The 20,230-nt window shown below is 44.5% G+C and overlaps 1 protein-coding gene across 1 annotated transcript in view; it reads left to right on the forward strand.

The window, feature by feature from the left end:
- Positions 1–20,230, forward strand: part of LOC115191569 (dynein heavy chain 6, axonemal-like) — a 123,999-nt gene that overhangs the window by 32,500 nt on the left and 71,269 nt on the right. Inside the window, 11 exon segments of the mRNA XM_029749361.1 lie at positions 5,158–5,319; positions 5,671–5,808; positions 6,386–6,553; positions 7,326–7,474; positions 9,540–9,647; positions 9,887–10,013; positions 12,287–12,499; positions 13,994–14,215; positions 14,384–14,506; positions 16,766–16,948; positions 17,376–17,519. Of these exon segments, the coding sequence (XP_029605221.1) occupies positions 5,158–5,319; positions 5,671–5,808; positions 6,386–6,553; positions 7,326–7,474; positions 9,540–9,647; positions 9,887–10,013; positions 12,287–12,499; positions 13,994–14,215; positions 14,384–14,506; positions 16,766–16,948; positions 17,376–17,519 (1,737 nt within the window).

The raw sequence follows: 20,230 nt of genomic DNA on the forward strand, positions 1-20,230 counted from the left end.
CTAAGACAGTGCAGATGGTATCCTTCTGTGCATGATTGTCTTTGTGTGTGTGTGTGTGTGTGTGTGTGTGTGTGTGTGTGTGTGTGTGTGTGTGTGTGTGTGCATGCGCCTCGGGACATTTTCAGTCATCAGACATCTATTTGAAAAGCACTGCATGGGGAAATATGTGTCAGGATGCCTTGATTAACATGCCCATGTTCCCCCGTGTCTCAAAGTTAAACAAATCAAAATATATTTTATATTTGAGATTCTTCAAAGTAGCCACCCTTTGCCTTGATGACAGCTTTGCCCACTCTTGGCATTCTCTCAACCAGCTTCACCTGGAATGCTTTTCCAACAGTCTTGAAGGAGTTCCCACATATGCTTAATACTTGTTGGCTGCTCTTCACTCTGCGGTCCAACTCATCCCAAACCATCTCAATTGGGTTGAGGTCGGGGGGATTGGGTGGAGGCCAGGTCATCTGATGCAGCACTCCATCACTCTCCTTCTTGGTCAAATAGCCCTTACACAGCCTGGAGGTGTGTTGGGTCATTGTCCAGTTGAAAAACAAATGATAGTCCCACTAAGCTCAAACCAGATGGGATGGCGTATCGCTGCAGAATGCTGTGGTAGCCATGCTGGTTAAGTGTTCCTTGAATGCTAAGTAAATCACAGACAGTTTCACCAGCTAAGCACCCCCACAGCATCACACCTCTTCCTCCGTGCTTCACTGTGGGAAGCACACATGCAGAGATTATCCGTTCATCTACTCTGCGTCTCACAAAGACATGACGGTTGGAACCAAAAATCTCAAATTTGGACTCATCAGACCGACAGATTTCCACCGGTCTAATGTTCATTGCTCGTGTTTCTTGGCCCAAGCAAGTCTCTTCTTCTTATTGGTGTCCGTTAGTAGTGGTTTCTTTCCAGCAATTCGACCACAAAAAGGCCTGATTCACACAGTCTCCTCTGAACAGTTGATGTTGAGATGTGTCTGTTACTTGAACTCTGTGAAGCATCTATTTGGGCTGCAATTTCTGAGGCTGGTAATTCTAATGAACTTATCCTCTGTAGCAGAGGTAACTCTGGGTCTTCCTTTCCTCTGGCGGTCCTCATGAGAGCCAGTTTCATCATAGCGCTTGTCAGTCGTTTTTGCGACTGCACTTGAAGCAACTTTCAAAGTTCTTAATTTTCCTGATTGACTGATCTTCATGTCTTAAAGTAATGATGGACTGTAGTTTCTCTTTGCTTATTTGAGCTGTTCTTGCCATAATATGGACTTGGTATTTTACCAAATAGGGCTATCTTCTGTATACCACCCCTACCTTGTCACAACACAACGGATTGGCTCAAATGCATTAAGAAGGAAAGAAAATTCACAAACCTGTTGTGTCTCTGTAGAATCTCTCCATCCATTAACCTGTTGTCTCTCTCTAGGATCTCTCTAGGATCTCTCTAGGATCTCTCTAGGATCTCTCCACCCATTAACCTGTTGTCTCTCTCTAGGATCTCTCTAGGATCTCTCCACCCATTAACCTGTTGTCTCTCTCTAGGATCTCTCTAGGATCTCTCTAGGATCTCTCCACCCATTAACCTGTTGTCTCTCTCTAGGATCTCTCTAGGATCTCTCCATCCATTAACCTGTTGTCTCTCTCTAGGATCTCTCCATCCATTAACCTGCTGTCTCTATCTAGGATCTCTCTAGGATCTCTCTAGGATCTCTCTACCTATTAACCTGTTGTCTCTCTCTAGGATCTCTCCATCCATTAACCTGCTGTATGTCTCTCTCTAGGATCTCTCCACCCATTAACCTACTGTCTCTCTCTAGGATCTCTCTAGGATCTCTCCACCCATTAACCTGCTGTCTCTCTCTAGGATCTCTCTAGGATCTCTCCACCCATTAACCTGTTGTCTCTCTCTAGGATCTCTCCATCCATTAACCTGCTGTCTCTCTCTAGGATCTCTCTAGGATCTCTCTACCTATTAACCTGTTGTCTCTCTCTAGGATCTCTCTAGGATCTCTCCACCCATTAACCCATTGTATGTCTCTCTCTAGGATCTCTCTAGGATCTCTCCACCCATTAACCTGTTGTCTCTCTCTAGGATCTCTCCATCCATTAACCTGTTGTCTCTCTCTAGGATCTCTCTAGGATCTCTCCACCCATTAACCTGCTGTCACTCTCTAGGATCTCTCTAGGATCTCTCCACCCATTAACCCATTGTATGTCTCTCTCTAGGATCTCTCCATCCATTAACCCGTTGTATGTCTCTCTCTAGGATCTCTCCATCCATTAACCTGTTGTATGTCTCTCTCTAGGATCTCTCTATCCATTAACCCGTTGTATGTCTCTCTCTAGGATCTCTCCATCCATTAACCCGTTGTATGTCCCTCTCTAGGATCTCTCCACCCATTAACCTGTTGTCTCTCTCTAGGATCTCTCTAGGATCTCTCCATCCATTAACCTGTTGTATGTCTCTCTCTAGGATCTCCCTATCCATTAACCTGTTGTATGTCTCTCTCTAGGATCTCTCTATCCATTAACCCGTTGTCTCTCTCTAGGATCTCTCCATCCATTAACCTGTTGTATGTCTCTCTCTAGGATCTCTCTATCCATTAACCTGTTGTCTCTCTCTAGGATCTCTCCATCCATTAACCTGCTGTCTCTATCTAGGATCTCTCTAGGATCTCTCCACCCATTAACCTGTTGTCTCTCTCTAGGATCTCTCCATCCATTAACCTGCTGTATGTCTCTCTCTAGGATCTCTCCACCCATTAACCTGCTGTCTCTCTCTAGGATCTCTCTAGGATCTCTCCACCCATTAACCTGTTGTCTCTCTCTAGGATCTCTCCATCCATTAACCTGCTGTCTCTCTCTAGGATCTCTCTAGGATCTCTCTAGGATCTCTCTACCTATTAACCTGTTGTCTCTCTCTAGGATCTCTCTAGGATCTCTCCACCCATTAACCCATTGTATGTCTCTCTAGGATCTCTCTAGGATCTCTCCACCCATTAACCTGTTGTCTCTCTCTAGGATCTCTCCATCCATTAACCTGTTGTCTCTCTCTAGGATCTCTCTAGGATCTCTCCACCCATTAACCTGTTGTCTCTCTCTAGGATCTCTCCATCCATTAACCTGTTGTCTCTCTCTAGGATCTCTCTAGGATCTCTCCATCCATTAACCTGTTGTATGTCTCTCTCTAGGATCTCTCCATCCATTAACCCGTTGTATGTCTCTCTCTAGGATCTCTCCATCCATTAACCTGTTGTATGTCTCTCTCTAGGATCTCTCCATCCATGAACCTTTTGTATGTCTCTCTCTAGGATCTCTCCATCCATTAACCTATTGTATGTCTCTCTCTAGGATCTCTCCATCCATTAACCCATTGTATGTCTCTCTCTAGGATCTCTCCATCCATTAACCCGTTGTATGTCTCTCTCTAGGAACTTTCCATCCATTAACCTGTTGTATGTCTCTCTCTAGGATCTCTCTATCCATTAACCCGTTGTATGTCTCTCTCTAGGATCTCTCCATCCATTAACCCGTTGTATGTCCCTCTCTAGGATCTCTCCATCCATTAACCCGTTGTATGTCTCTCTCCAGGATCTCTCTATCCATTAACCTGTTGTATGTCTCTCTAGGATCTCTCTATCCATTAACCCGTTGTATGTCTCTCTCTAGGATCTCTCCATCCATTAACCCGTTGTATGTCTCTCTCTAGGATCTCTCCATCCATTAACCTGTTGTATGTCTCTCTCTAGGATCTCTCTATCCATTAACCTGTTGTATGTCTCTCTCTAGGATCTCTCTAGGATCTCTCCACCCATTAACCTGTTGTCTCTCTCTAGGATCTCTCTAGGATCTCTCCACCTATTAACCTGTTGTCTCTCTCTAGGATCTCTCTAGGATCTCTCCACCTATTATCCTGTTGTCTCTCTCTAGGATCTCTCTAGGATCTCTCCACCTATTAACCTGTTGTCTCTCTCTAGGATCTCTCTAGGATCTCTCTAGGATCTCTCCACCCATTAACCTGTTGTCTCTCTCTAGGATCTCTCTAGGATCTCTCCATCCATTAACCTGTTGTATGTCTCTCTCTGGGATCTCTCTATCCATTAACCTGTTGTATGTCTCTCTCTAGGATCTCTCTATCCATTAACCCGTTGTGTGTCTCTCTCTAGGATCTCTCCATCCATTAACCTGTTGTATGTCTCTCTCTAGGATCTCTCTATCCATTAACCTGTTGTATGTCTCTCTAGGATCTCTCCATCCATTAAACCGTTGTATGTCTCTCTCTAGGATCTCTCCATCCATTAACCTGTTGTATGTCTCTCTCTAGGATCTCTCCATCCATTAACCCGTTGTATGTCTCTCTCTAGGATCTCTCCATCCATTAACCTGTTGTATGTCTCTCTCTAGGATCTCTCCATCCATGAACCTTTTGTATGTCTCTCTCTAGGATCTCTCCATCCATTAACCTATTGTATGTCTCTCTCTAGGATCTCTCCATCCATTAACCCGTTGTATGTCTCTCTCTAGGATCTCTCTATCCATTAACCCGTTGTATGTCTCTCTCTAGGATCTCTCTATCCATTAACCCGTTGTATGCCTCTCTCTATGATCTCTCCATCCATTAACCCATTGTATGTCTCTCTCCAGGATCTCTCTATCCATTAACCTGTTGTATGTCTCTCTAGGATCTCTCTATCCATTAACCCGTTGTGTCTCTCTCTAGGATCTCTCCATCCATTAACCCGTTGTATGTCTCTCTCTAGGATCTCTCCATCCATTAACCTGTTGTATGTCTCTCTCTAGGATCTCTCTATCCATTAACCTGTTGTATGTCTCTCTCTAGGATCTCTCTAGGATCTCTCCACCCATTAACCTGTTGTCTCTCTCTAGGATCTCTCTAGGATCTCCCCACCTATTAACCTGTTGTCTCTCTCTAGGATATCTCTAGGATCTCTCCACCTATTAACCTGTTGTCTCTCTCTAGGACCTCTCCACCTATTAACCTGTTGTCTCTCTCTAGGATCTCTCTAGGATCTCTCTAGGATCTCTCCACCCATTAACCTGTTGTCTCTCTCTAGGATCTCTCTAGGATCTCTCCATCCATTAACCTGTTGTATGTCTCTCTCTAGGATCTCTCTATCCATTAACCCGTTGTATGTCTCTCTCTAGGATCGTTGCTACCTGTGTCTGATGGGGGCTCTTCAGTTAGACCTTGGTGGGGCTCCAGCAGGACCAGCTGGTACAGGGAAGACAGAGACCACTAAGGACCTGGCCAAGGCTCTGTCCATCCAGTGTGTTGTCTTCAACTGTTCTGATGGACTGGACTACAAGGTACTGATTAGACTTACCAGCACAGCGCCTTCTATTCCAGTGCTCTAGCACTGCACGGCTGAGTCAAATAATCAGAGATTGATGATGAGTTGGTTATTTCAATCAGCTGTGTAGTGCTAGGGCAAAAACCAAACCGACTTTGGGAAACCCTGTTCTCTCCCCCTCTTCCTTTACCCTTCTAATCCTAACCCTCTTCCTGTCTCTCTGTCTCTCTCTCTCTCCTATTCTCTTTGTTTTACCCAGACACTAACACTAGGGGACAGTGTCACCACAGCAGTGGATCTTCTTCATAATGAAGGATCCTGTTATATTCCTGCTATCTGCTGAACCAATCACCTGTCTGTGTTTCAGATGATGGGGAAGTTCTTCAGTGGTCTGGCCCAATCAGGGGCCTGGTGCTGTTTTGATGAGTTTAACCGCATCGACATCGAGGTGCTGTCTGTCATCGCCCAGCAACTCATTACTATCCGCAATGCCAAGATGGCCAAGGTATACCCTCCCCTTTTATAATATCTTTACATTTAGAAACTGGGTGGTTCGAGCCCTGAATGCTGATTGGCTGAAATCAATGGTATATGAGACAGTATACCACGGGTATGACAAAACGTTTAGTTTTACTGTTCTAATTATGTTGATAACCAGTTTATAATAGCATTAAGGCACCTCTGGGTTTGTGGTATATGACCAATGACCAATATAGCCGTGGTATATTGGCCAATAACCATACCTCCTCGGGCCTTATTGCTGAAATATATCACAAATACAGTATATACTGGTAGCTACAACTCACCACCATCCACAATGTGAAGATGGCCAAGGTATAGCTACACCTGGTCACCCACAGCCTTCCTCTAATCTCCATCCATCATACCAGTCAGGCAAGATGGATGTCCGCTCGGCTGAAGAAGTTGTTATCCCTCTGAACTAAAGCCTGGATATCAGTCTAACAGAGGTAGTTTAACTCTGTTCCTGTTGTCAAAGTGATGTGTACTCTACCTAAGAAAACAAGATGGTAGATACTCACAACCTGGTTTAGTCCTCCTGTCATGTGGTCTCTGTCTTGTAGCTGTCCAGGTTCATGTTTGAGGGCAGAGAGATCAAGCTGGTGATGACATGTGCTGCCTTCATCACTATGAACCCAGGCTACGCTGGACGCACTGAGCTCCCTGACAACCTCAAAGCCCTGTTCAGACCCATAGCCATGATGGTGCCCAACTATGCCCTGATCGCTGAGGTAACTGGGGGGCTGGGGATGTGTTACGGTGCTGTGGTCATTTGTAGTTGGGGACCAGATAACTGACTTCCGTTTCTCCCCCTCCTGCTTCCATTCTCTCCTCCCCCCACCCCCCTCCTCTAGGTGATCCTCTACTCTGAGGGTTTTGAGTCCAGTAGGACTGGTCCGTAAGATGACCTCTCTCTCTCTCCTCTAGGTGATCCTCTACTCTGAGGGTTTTGAGTCCAGTAAGATGACCTCTCTCTCTCTCCTCTAGGTGATCCTCTACTCTGAGGGTTTTGAGTCCAGTAAGACTCTGGTCCGTAAGATGACCTCTCTCTCTCTCTCTCCTCTAGGTGATCCTCTACTCTGAGGGTTTTGAGTCCAGTAAGACTCTGGTCCTTAAGATGACCTCTCTCTCTCTCCTCTAGGTGATCCTCTACTCTGAGGGTTTTGAGTCCAGTAAGACTCTGGTCCGTAAGATGACCTCTCTCTCTCTCTCTCCTCTAGGTGATCCTCTACTCTGAGGGTTTTGAGTCCAGTAAGACTCTGGTCCGTAAGATGACCTCTCTCTCTCTCCTCTAGGTGATCCTCTACTCTGAGGGTTTTGAGTCCAGTAGGACTGGTCCGTAAGATGACCTCTCTCTCTCTCCTCTAGGTGATCCTCTACTCTGAGGGTTTTGAGTCCAGTAAGATGACCTCTCTCTCTCTCCTCTAGGTGATCCTCTACTCTGAGGGTTTTGAGTCCAGTAAGACTCTGGTCCTTAAGATGACCTCTCTCTCTCTCCTCTAGGTGATCCTCTACTCTGAGGGTTTTGAGTCCAGTAAGACGCTGGCCCGTAAGATGACCCAGATGTACAAGCTGTGTTCTGAACAGCTCTCCCAACAGGACCACTACGACTTCGGCATGAGGGCCGTCAAGTCTGTCCTCGTCATGGCAGGGTAGGACCCACAGGGGCTGTTATTCTATACCGGTCTAGGTTAGGACACAACGTTGTACCCAACCTGTTCAATCAAACTGGTATCTGTTAGATTTTGGGGGTAAAAAACAAGGTACTTTTGAACTCGTCATGACCGGATAGGACACAGAGAGAAAAACTGAACTCTATTCAATCAAAACCACAAGCCAGTATCTGACAGTTTCTGGGCTTATGAAAAAACAAGGTAAAGGTAGCTTTATGTACAAATCAGATTGAACCGATGTTCATTTTTATCCTCATAGTGCCGTTTACAGATCCCCCTCTACCCAGAACCTTACGCATTTTACAGGCAAATGTGAACCCTTGGTTTGCATCCCCAATGGCACCATATTCCCTATGCAGTGCACTACTTTTGACCAGCTTTATATAGGGAATAGGGTGCCATTTGGGACATAGCCCCTATTGTCAAAGCTGAGAGTGACACAGTGCAGGAGGGTGACAAGAAGAGCAGACTTGATGAGGGAAAAAAGCCTTGTTTCCTCTCTGCAGGGCTGACTCAGAGAGAATAGGATAGTAGCATAGGACATCCTGCCTGGTGCACTGACACATTTCTCATCAGATGACAGCTTCCTGACAGGAAGAGCAGACTAGATGAGGGAAAAGCCTTGTTTCCTCTCTGCAGGGCTGACTCAGAGAGAATAGGATAGTAGCATAGGACATCCTGCCTGGTCTACTGACACATTCCTCATCAGATGACAGCTCCCTGACAGGAAGGACTGAGACACTATATCAACATCATATTAAAGATAATTGGCATCATTCAGATCCTCCTGGTCCAGATGTGGTAGTGATTTCCCCTGTCTGTCCCATCCATCACGCTCCTGGTCCAGATGTGGTAGTGAATTCCCCTGTCTGTCCCATCCATCACGCTTTATCCCAGATTGACTCACGCAGCTATTTTCTTGTCACAGGGTGAGTTGTTCATTTTACAGGTGTGTGAGTAACAAGCCCTCTGGCTGCCTTTAGAGCCACCCTCTTCTGTCTGTCTCATTCGCTTTTTACTACCGCTGTAAATCCAATTGAATGGGCCTGCCATTATCACCCTGTGTGTGTGGGTGTGTGTGTTACAGCACATTATTAATGGATGGGTTGATGAACAGTCACTGGGGAATCATCATCCACCTTGATTAGCCTAGCTCTGGGAAACAAGGGAGAGAGGCAGAGTAAAGAGAGAGACAGGAGGAGAGGAATTCACTTCTACCTAACAACCTCCAACCAAGCTGTGTGTGTCTGCATGTGTGTTTGTGTGTAACAGAGAGATGGTGAGTGTGTTTAAAGTGATGTATTCAGTTCAGTGCCCTTCAGACGACCCAGTGATGTATTCAGTTCAGCGACCTTCAGACGACCCAGTGATGTATTCAGTTCAGTGACCTTTAGACGACCCAGTAATGTATTCAGTTCAGTGTCCTTCAGACGACCCAGTGATGTATTCAGTTCAGTGCCCTTCAGACGACCCAGTGATGTATTCAGTTCAGTGACCTTCAGACGACCCAGTGATGTATTCAGTTCAGTGTCCTTTAGACGACCCAGTGATGTATTCAGTTCAGTGTCCTTTAGACGACCCAGTGATGTATTCAGTTCAATGACCTTTAGACGACCCAGTGATGTATTCAGTTCAGTGACCTTTAGACGACCCAGTGATGTATTCAGTTCAGTGACCTTTAGATGACCCATTGATGTATTCAGTTCAGTGACCTTTAGATGACCCAGTGATGTATTCAGTTCAGTGACCTTTAGACGACCCAGTGATGTATTCAGTTCAGTGACCTTTAGACGACCTAGTGATGTATTCAGCGACCTTTAGTCGATTCCAAATTGAAGTCAGTCAATTCAGGAAGTGATTTAAAGTTAAATACATTTGAAATACTGTAAATAGCTTATCGTTTTCATTGTATTGAAAATTCGATTTTGACTTCAAATGGAATTGACCCGACCCATGTTAACTACAACTTCAGACATGCAATGTCTTTGAAGAGAGAGGGACCCCCACATTTATAGAGAATGTATTGTGTGTGTGACCCCTGCAGCTCTCTGAAGAGAGAGAACCCCCACCTGAGTGAAGACGTGGTTCTGATCAGGGCTCTGAGAGACTCCAATCTGCCCAAGTTCCTCACAGACGACGCTGCGCTCTTTGGGTGAGAGAACACACACAGACCCTGACCACACACACACACACACACACACACACACACACACACACACACACACACACACACACAGACAAACCAATAGTGTCCCACAGCTAATGCATGTTACAGCACTATGGAGAAGAATAGAACGTTGCAGTGTTATACGTTCATGATGCCTTACTGCAGACTCTGCCGTGTGTGTTTGTCCGTATGACGGCTCTGTGTTTGTGTGCTCTCTGCTCTAGTGGCATCATGTCTGACCTGTTCCCTGGCGTGTCCATCCCTGAACATGACTACGGTGTTCTCCAAACCACCATCCTGGAGTCTCTAGTAAAACGCAACCTGCAGCCCCTACCCAGCATGACGCACAAGGTACTGACTGACCCTACCCAGCATGACGCACAAGGTACTGACTGACCCTACCCAGCATGACGCACAAGGTACTGACTGACCCTACCCAGCATGAAGCACAAGGTACTGACTGACCCTACCCAGCATGACGCACAAGGTACTGACTGACCCTACCCAGCATGACGCACAAGGTACTGACTGACCCTACCCAGCATGACGCACAAGGTACTGACTGACCCTACCCAGCATGACGCACAAGGTACTGACTGACCCTACCCAGCATGACGCACAAGGTACTGACTGACCCTACCCAGCATGACACACAAGGTACTGACTGACCCTACCCAGCATGACGCACAAGGTACTGACTGACCCTACCCAGCATGACGCACAAGGTACTGACTGACCCTACCCAGCATGACACACAAGGTACTGACTGACCCTACCCAGCATGACGCACAAGGTACTGACTGACCCTACCCAGCATGAAGCACAAGGTACTGACTGACCCTACCCAGCATGACGCACAAGGTACTGACTGACCCTACCCAGCATGACGCACAAGGTACTGACTGACCCTACCCAGCATGACGCACAAGGTACTGACTGACCCTACCCAGCATGACGCACAAGGTACTGACTGACCCTACCCAGCATGACGCACAAGGTACTGACTGACCCTACCCAGCATGACGCACAAGGTACTGACTGACCCTACCCAGCATGACACACAAGGTACTGACTGACCCTACCCAGCATGACGCACAAGGTACTGACTGACCCTACCCAGCATGACGCACAAGGTACTGACTGACCCTACCCAGCATGACGCACAAGGTACTGACTGACCCTACCCAGCATGACGCACAAGGTACTGACTGACCCTACCCAGCATGACGCACAAGGTACTGACTGACCCCTACCCAGCATGACGCACAAGGTACTGACTGACCCTACCCAGCATGACACACAAGGTACTGACTGACCCTACCCAGCATGACGCACAAGGTACTGACTGACCCTACCCAGCATGACGCACAAGGTACTGACTGACCCTACCCAGCATGACGCACAAGGTACTGACTGACCCTACCCAGCATGACGCACAAGGTACTGACTGACCCTACCCAGCATGAAGCACAAGGTACTGACTGACCCTACCCAGCATGACGCACAAGGTACTGACTGACCCTACCCAGCATGACGCACAAGGTACTGACTGACCCTACCCAGCATGACGCACAAGGTACTGACTGACCCTACCCAGCATGAAGCACAAGGTACTGACTGACCCTACCCAGCATGACGCACAAGGTACTGACTGACCCTACCCAGCATGAAGCACAAGGTACTGACTGACCCTACCCAGCATGACGCACAAGGTACTGACTGACCCTACCCAGCATGACGCACAAGGTACTGACTGACCCTACCCAGCATGAAGCACAAGGTACTGACTGACCCTACCCAGCATGAAGCACAAGGTACTGACTGACCCTACCCAGCATGACCAACAAGGTACTGACTGACCCTACCCAGCATGACGCACAAGGTACTGACTGACCCTACCCAGCATGAAGCACAAGGTACTGACTGACCCTACCCAGCATGACCAACAAGGTACTGACTGACCCTACCCAGCATGAAGCACAAGGTACTGACTGACCCTACCCAGCATGACCAACAAGGTACTGACTGACCCTACCCGGCATGACGCACAAGGTACTGACTGACCCTACCCAGCTTGACCAACAAGGTACTGACTGACCCTACCCAGCATGACACACAAGGTACTGACTGACTGACAATACCCAACATGACCAACAAGGTACTGACTGCCCCAACCCAACATGACCAACAAGGTACTGACTGACTGACCCTACCCAACATGACCAACAAGGTACTGACTGACTGCCCCAACCCAACATGACCAACAAGGTACTGACTGCCCCAACCCAACATTACCAAAAAGGTACTGACTGACTGCCCCAACCCAACAAGGTACTGACTGACTGCCCCAACCCAACATGACCAACAAGGTACTGACTGACTGACTGAACTTATGTTTTCATTTAAATAAACAAAATGTAGGCCTCAAAGTGCTTTTTATAATAAAGTTATCAATGATGGCTATGTCATTACAAATGATCAAGGCTAAACACAAAAACATAATTCAACAAAATCATTCAATTTGGTTCAGTTTTACTTCAAATGAAAATATATGAATTAGTGCTGATGTATATTCCTTATATGTTTCTCCATGTGGTTGTAACCCTTCCTCTCCCTCCCTCCAGGTGATCCAGCTGTATGAGACCATGATAGTACGTCATGGTGTGATGTTGGTGGGTCCTACAGGTGGAGGGAAGACCACGGTCTACACCATCCTGTCTGATACCTTAGATACCCTGTGGCAGGCTGGCCACGGGAAACACAACCCCTTCTACCTCCCTGTCAAGACATACGTCCTCAACCCCAAGTCTGTCACCATGGGAGAGCTCTACGGAGAGGTACGCCTGGCTGACAATTCATCTGTGCACTAACAGACTCACGTACTGTAACTTCATTTCAACCATTTGTTGTCTATGATGTACTAACGGCTTTTCTGATGTTAATAAAGCTATAGGGGCTGATTTTCTTGACCCCTTCTAACTGCAGCTCTCTGCTCCACTGACAGCAGAACCACTGACCTTCATTTGAACTTGACTATTGTTTCTGGTGTTCCCCTTTAAGATCTGGAAAGTGGCGCGTGTCCTCCCCCTACATGAAGGAGGAGATCCTTCTGACTTAGATAACTACCGTCCCATTTCCAAATTATCTTGCCTTTTCAAACTTTTAGAATCCCTGACCAACTTTCAGCTAAGAACTGTTTAAACTTCTCACTGTTCTTAATGTGAACCAATCTGGTTTTAGGCCTGGACACAGCACCGGTTCAGCTGCTACGGTTATTCTAGATGATGTGTTAAATTGCTTGGATCATAAAAAATCATTCTGCTGCCTTATTTCTAGACCTTTCCAAGGCCTTTGACACTGTTCACCGTCACATTCTCATTCAAAGGCTGACTGAAATAGGTCTGGGTCAGGCTTTTTGCAAATGGTTTGAGAATTATCTGTCAGACAGGACTCAATGCATGATTTCTGATGGTGTTAAGTCTAGTTTCCTGGATATTACAAAAGGTGTACCGCAGGGGTCGGTACTGGGACCTGTTCTCTTTACTATTTATGTAAATAATATTGGTCTATCTGTTAACTTGTAATATTCATCTGTATATAGACGACAGTGTGATGTATGCCATTGACCCAACTGTTGACCAGGCTATGTTAGAGCTGCAATCTTATCTTGTTACCTTACAGAATGCCCTGGTTGGTTTAAAACTGGTACTTAATGTGGGCAAGACTAAATACATGTTGTTCACTAATTCTCTCCAAAATGTTTCTGATGGATTACATATTTATTGGCTGGTTCTCCCATCAATCGGGTTCCCACCTATAAATATCTGTGCATTTCGATTGACAAAGACTTAATGTTTAAAAAATATATGGATGAGCTAGTTAAGAAGCTAAGATTTAAAGTGGGCTTCTGTTTTTAGACATACTGTAGATCTGGCCTCTCCCTAAATAGCAGGAAGCAGGTTGTTAACTATGGTCATGTTTTATTGGTAATGTACATTTTTCTTCCTGTTTGTGAGAAAATGTTTGTACTCAGGGCACCATTGGGAATGAGACCCTGGTCTCAATTGGGCTGCCCTGAATAAATGAAAGTGAATACAACATTTGTTCAATCAGTCTATAAATAAATCTATCCATAAACAGTCAGTTGATTTGTTAACAGTTAACCATCCAACTCATTAATGTACCAATTAGTTCAATCAATGTATCCTTCGTTCTCTTGCTCGCTCGTTTACTCACTCACTTACTATTGGTTTTTACCAATGTATATACACAAACATATGTCACAAAGTGCATAACATGAGCCCCTAACCTTTAATCCCTGACCCCTACAGGTGAACATATTGACCCTGGAGTGGCGTGACGGCCTGATGGCGCTCAGCGTGCGAGCGGCCTGCAACGACACCAGCGATGACCACAAGTGGATTGTGTCGGACGGTCCGGTGGACGCGCTGTGGATTGAGAACATGAACACGGTCCTGGACGATAACAAGATGCTGTGTCTGGCCAACAGCGAACGCATCAAACTGACCCCGTCTATACACATGGTGTTTGAGGTCAGAGGGGTCAAGGGTTATAGGTTAGGGGTTCCTCTTCACTGTGTTCTAGTGTTGATGACAAGTGGGACAGTCACTATGGACTTCTTTGACATGAACAGATAATAGTGACATGTTAAAGATCCAAACTTGGTAAACGCTCTGCAACCTCTGTGTTGTGTGTCTCAGGTCCAGGACTTATCGGTGGCGTCCCCAGCCACAGTGAGTCGCTGTGGGATGGTCTACATCGACTCTAATGAACTCAAATGGATGCCCTATGTCCAGACCTGGATCACTGGTCTGACTAACAAGGTGATTTACCATTCTCCTTAACATGGTCCAGACCTGGATCACTGGTCTGACTAACAAGGTGATTTACCATTCTCCTTAACATGGTCCAGACCTGGATCACTGGCCTGACTAACAAGGTGATTTCCTGCTCTGATCACATCTCTACACCATCAGAATATACTTCTACCATGTCTTCATAATCATAACGCCCCTCGGTGGAAGTAGCTGTATGGGCTCAGTCAAGCCTGTTTCCCATTGGAAATCTGTATTCTCATGTTGTCGTTCTGTGAAGATCACAGAGATTGTTGCGTGTCTCAGACCAAAGACAGAGGTGTATCTAACTATATAGATGGCTAGAATGGTACTCCTACCGTCAGTGTCAGCAGATCCATCATCAACATCAACCACCACAACACATCAAAGATCATCATGTGACCCGCCACCTCTAACCTTTACACATTCTCTCTTGTATCGTTAGAGGAGGATCCTGTGAACTGTCCCTGTCTTTATGATAACTGTCTTTAAATGGTTTTATATCCTCCCTCGTACTGCTGCTGTTGTTTCTGATGTTATAGCTGACAGATGATACAGACCTACAGTGTTGTCAGAGATGGGTTTTATCTGCTGTTGTTTCTGATGTTATAGCTGACAGATACAGTGTTGTCAGATGGGTTTTATCTGCTGTTGTTTCTGATGTTATAGCTGACAGATGATACAGACCTACAGTGTTGTCAGAGATGGGTTTTATCTGCTGTTGTTTCTGATGTTATAGCTGACAGATGATACAGATCTACAGTGTTGTCAGATGGGTTTTATCTGCTGTTGTTTCTGATGTTATAGCTGACAAATGATACAGACCTACAGTGTTGTCAGATGGGTTTTATCTGCTGTTGTTTCTGATGTTATAGCTGACAGATGATACAGTGTTGTCAGATAGGTTTTATCTGCTGTTGTTTCTGATGTTATAGCTGACGGATGATACAGACCTACAGTATTGTCAGAGATGGGTTTTATCTGCTGTTGTTTCTGATGTTATAGCTGACAGATGATATAGACCTACAGTGTTGTCAGAGATGGGTTTTATCTGCTGTTGTTTCTGATGTTATAGCTGACAGATGATACAGTGTTGTCAGATGGGTTTTATCTGCTGTTGTTTCTGATGTTATAGCTGACAGATGATACAGACCTACAGTGTTGTCAGAGATGGGTTTTATCTGCTGTTGTTTCTGATGTTATAGCTGACAGATGGTACAGTGTTGTCAGATGGGTTTTATCTGCTGTCGTTTCTGATGTTATTGCTGACAGATGATACAGACCTACAGTGTTGTCAGATGGGTTTTATCTGCTGTTGTTTCTGATGTTATAGCTGACAGATGATACAGACCTACAGTGTTGTCAGATGGGTTTTATCTGCTGTTGTTTCTGATGTTATAGCTGACAGATGATACAGTGTTGTCAGATGGGTTTTTTCTGCTGTTGTTTCTGATGTTATAGCTGACAGATGATATAGACCTACAGTGTTGTCAGAGATGGGTTTTATCTGCTGTTGTTTCTGATGTTATAGCTGACAGATGATATAGACCTACAGTGTTGTCAGAGATGGGTTTTATCTGCTGTTGTTTCTGATGTTATAGCTGACAGATGATATAGACCTACAGTGTTGTCAGATGGGTTTTATCTGCTGTTGTTTCTGATGTTATAGCTGACAGATGATACAGACCTACAGTGTTGTCAGATGGGTTTTATCTGCTGTTGTTTCTGATGTTATAGCTGACAGATGATACAGTGTTGTCAGATGGGTTTTTTCTGCTGTTGTTTCTGATGTTATAGCTGACAGATGATATAGACCTACAGTGTTGTCAGAGATGGGTTTTATCTGCTGTTGTTTCTGATGTTATAGCTGACAGATGATACAGACCTGTGTTGTCAGATGGGTTTTATCTGCTGTTGTTTCTGATGTTATAGCTGACAGATGATACAGTGTTGTCAGATGGGTTTTATCTGCTGTGGTTTCTGATGTTATAGCTGACAGATGATACAGACCTACAGTATTGTCAGAGATGGGTTTTATCTGCTGTGGTTTCTGATGTTATAGCTGACAGATGATTTATCTTGATAACTCTCTATCGATTGATTGTTTGACATGGATCTTTATCTTAATTCAAAAGCCAACTTTTACCTTGTTTTCCTTGATGTCCTGATCATACATTTAAATTGCCCTGCTTTTCACTCCCTCTGCCCTCTCTGTTGCTGTCTCCCCCTATCCTCCCCCCCCCCCAGCTCCCTGAAGCAGTGCGTGTGTACCTGTTGGCGTTGTTCGAGCAGTACGTGGAGAAGGGTCTTCAGTTTGTGTGGAAGCGTTGTGTCCAGGCCATGGGCCAGGTTGACATCAGTAAGGTCACTTCCCTCTGCTGCCTGTTGGAGGCGCTGCTGCTGGGAGACGGAAGACCAGACCTCAAGATGGTAGGCTAAATGTTACTAGAACGCAGCATGACCACAACCACATATTAACCAGTCATTATACACATTTATAAACTGGGTTTTTCTAGCCCTGAAAGCTGATTGGCTGACAGACGGGGTATATCAGACCGTATACCACGGGTATGACAAAACATTTATTTTTGCTTCTTTAATTACATTGTTAACCAGTTTATAATAGCAATAAGGCACCTCGGGGGTTTGTGGTATATGGCCAATATACCACAGCTAAGAGCTGTATCCAGGCACTCCACGTTGCGTCGTGCTTAAGAACAGCCCTTAGCCATGGTATATTGACCACCGCTAATTAAGTACAGCTCCGTGTGTGTGTGTGTGTGTGTGTGTGTGTGTGTGTGTGTGTGTGTGTGTGTGTGTGTGTGTGTGTGTGTGTGTGTGTGTGTGTGTGTTCTAGGAAGCTAAGCACCTGAACAGTGTGTTGTGTCAGACGTTTGTGTTTTGCTACCTGTGGTCTGTGGGGGGTAACCTGACTGACAGCCACTGGGATGCCTTCGACAGCTTCGTCAGACAACAGTTTGAAGACAATAATGACGCCAAGGTTAGTAGGGCCTTCATCACCGTCATTATAGTCAAAATCATCATCATTATAATCATCATCATAGTCAGAATAATTACATTTAAAGTGGGAAGTTTACATACACTTAGGTTGGAGTCATTAACACTCGTTTTTCAACCACTCCACACATTTCTTGTTAACAAACTATAGTTTTGTAAGTCGGTTAGGACATCTACTTTTTGCACAAACCAAGTAATTTTTCCAACAATTGTTTATAGACAGATTATTTCACTTATAATTCACTGTATCACAATTCCAGTGGGTCAGAAGTTTACATACACTAAGTTGACTGTGCTTTTAAACAGTTTGGAAAATTCCAGAAAATTATGTCATGGCTTTAGAAGCTTCTGATAGGCTAATTGACATAATATGAGTCAATTGGAGGTGTACCTGTGGATGGATGTAGGCCTACCTTCAAACTCAGTGCCTCTTTGCTTGACATCATGGGAAAATAAAAATAAATCAGACAAGACCTCAGAAGCAAAATTGTAGAAGTCTGGTTCATCCTTGGGAGCAATTTCCAAACACCTGAAGGTACCACGTTCATCTGTACAAACAATAGTGCGCAAGTATAAACACCATGGGACCACGCAGCCGTCACACCGCTCAGGAAGGAGACGCGTTCTGTCTCCTAGAGATAAACGTACTTTAGTGCGAAAGTGCAAATCAATCCCAGAACAACAGCAAAGGACCTTGTGAAGATGCTGGAGGAAACAGGTACAAAAGTATCTATATCCACAGTAAAACGAGTCCTATATCAACAGAACCTGAAAGGCCACTCAGAAAGGAAGAAGCCACTGCTCCAAAACCGCCATAAATGCAACTGCACATAAGGAGAAATGTCCTCTGGTCTGATGAAACAAAAATAGAACTGTTTGGCCATAATGACCATCGTTATGTTTGGAGGAAAAAGGGGGAGGTTTGCAAGCCGAAGAATACCATCCCAACCGTGAAGCACGGGGGTGGCAGCATCATGTTGTGGGGGTGCTTTGCTGCAGGAGGGACTGGTGCACTTCACAAAATAGATGGCATCATGAGGTAGGGAAATTATGTGGATATATTGAAGCAACATCTCAAGACATCAGTCAGGAGGTTAAAGCTTGGTCGCAATTGGATCTTCTAATGGACAATGACCCCAAGCATACTTCCAAAGTTGTGGCAAAATGGCTTAAGGACAACAAAGTCAAGGTATTGGAGTGGCCATCACAAAGCCCTGACCTCAATCCTATAGAACATTTGTGGGCAGAACTGAAAAAGTGTGTGCGAGCAAGGAGGCCTACAAACCTGACTCAGTTACACCAGCTCTGTTAGGAGGAATGGGCCAAAATTCACCCAACTTATTGTGGGAAGCTTGTGGAAGGCTACCCAAAATGTTTGACCCAAGTTTAACAATTTAAAGGCAATCCTACCAAATACTAATTGAGTGTATGTAAACTTCTGACCTACTGGGAATGTGATGAAAGAAATAAAAGCTGAAATAAATCGTTCTCTCTACTATTATTCTGACATTTCACATTCTTAAAATAAAGTGGTGATTCTAACTGACCTAAGACAGGGAATTTTTATTCTGATTTAATGTCAGGAATTGTGAAAAACTGAGTTTAAATGTATTTGGCTAAGGTGTATGTAAACTTCTGACTTCAACTTTATACTAATAATCATTATCATTGTATTCATTATAGTCAGAATTATAATAATCATCATGATTGTCAGAATTGTAATCATCATCCTCATTATAGTTAGCATTAACATCATCATCATCATCATAGTCAGAATTGTAATCATCATCCTCATTATAGTTAGTATTAACATCATCATCATAGTCAGAATTATAATCATCATCATCATAGTCAGAATTATAGTCAGAATTATAGTCAGAATTGTAATCATCATCCTCATTATAGTCAGAATTATAATCATCATTAGTCAGAATTATAATCATCATCATTATAGTCAGAATTTTAATAATCATCATCATCATTAGTCAGAATTATAATCATCATCATTAGTCAAACTTATAATCATCATCATTATAGTCAGAATTATAATCATCGTCAGAATTATAATCATCATCATTATAGTCAGAATTATAATCGTCATCATTATAGTCAGAATTATAATCGTCATCATTATAGTCAGAATTATAATCATCATCATTATAGTCAGAATTATAATCGTCATCATTATAGTCAGAATTTTAATCATCGTCATTATAGTCAGAATTTTAATCATCGTCATAGTCAGAATTAGAATCATCATCATCATTATAGTCAGAATTATAATCATCATCATTATAGTCAGAATTATAATCATCATTATAGTCAGAATCATCATCTACACCATAGCATGCTTATCACACACACAGGGGGAGAGAAACACACACTATATTCTGTTTTCTATTCCATACCATCAGAGGACTGCATTTAAAAAGACCCTGCATTTCCAGACCTGTTCAAAGCTTTATCTATTACCAGGGTCCCACATAACCGTCCCACACGGGTCCCACACACCCGTGTGGCTCAGTTGGTAGAGCATGGTGTTTGCAACGCCAGGGTTGTGGGTTCGATTCCCACGGGGGACGAGTACGGAGAAAAAAATGTATAAAATGTATGCATTCACTACAGTAAGTCGCTCTGGATAAGAGCGTCTGCTAAATGACTAAAATGTAAATGTATAACCTGCCCAGGCTGCCA

Source organism: Salmo trutta, chromosome 4, assembly GCF_901001165.1.
Source record: "Salmo trutta chromosome 4, fSalTru1.1, whole genome shotgun sequence".
NCBI classification, from domain to species: domain Eukaryota; kingdom Metazoa; phylum Chordata; class Actinopteri; order Salmoniformes; family Salmonidae; genus Salmo; species Salmo trutta.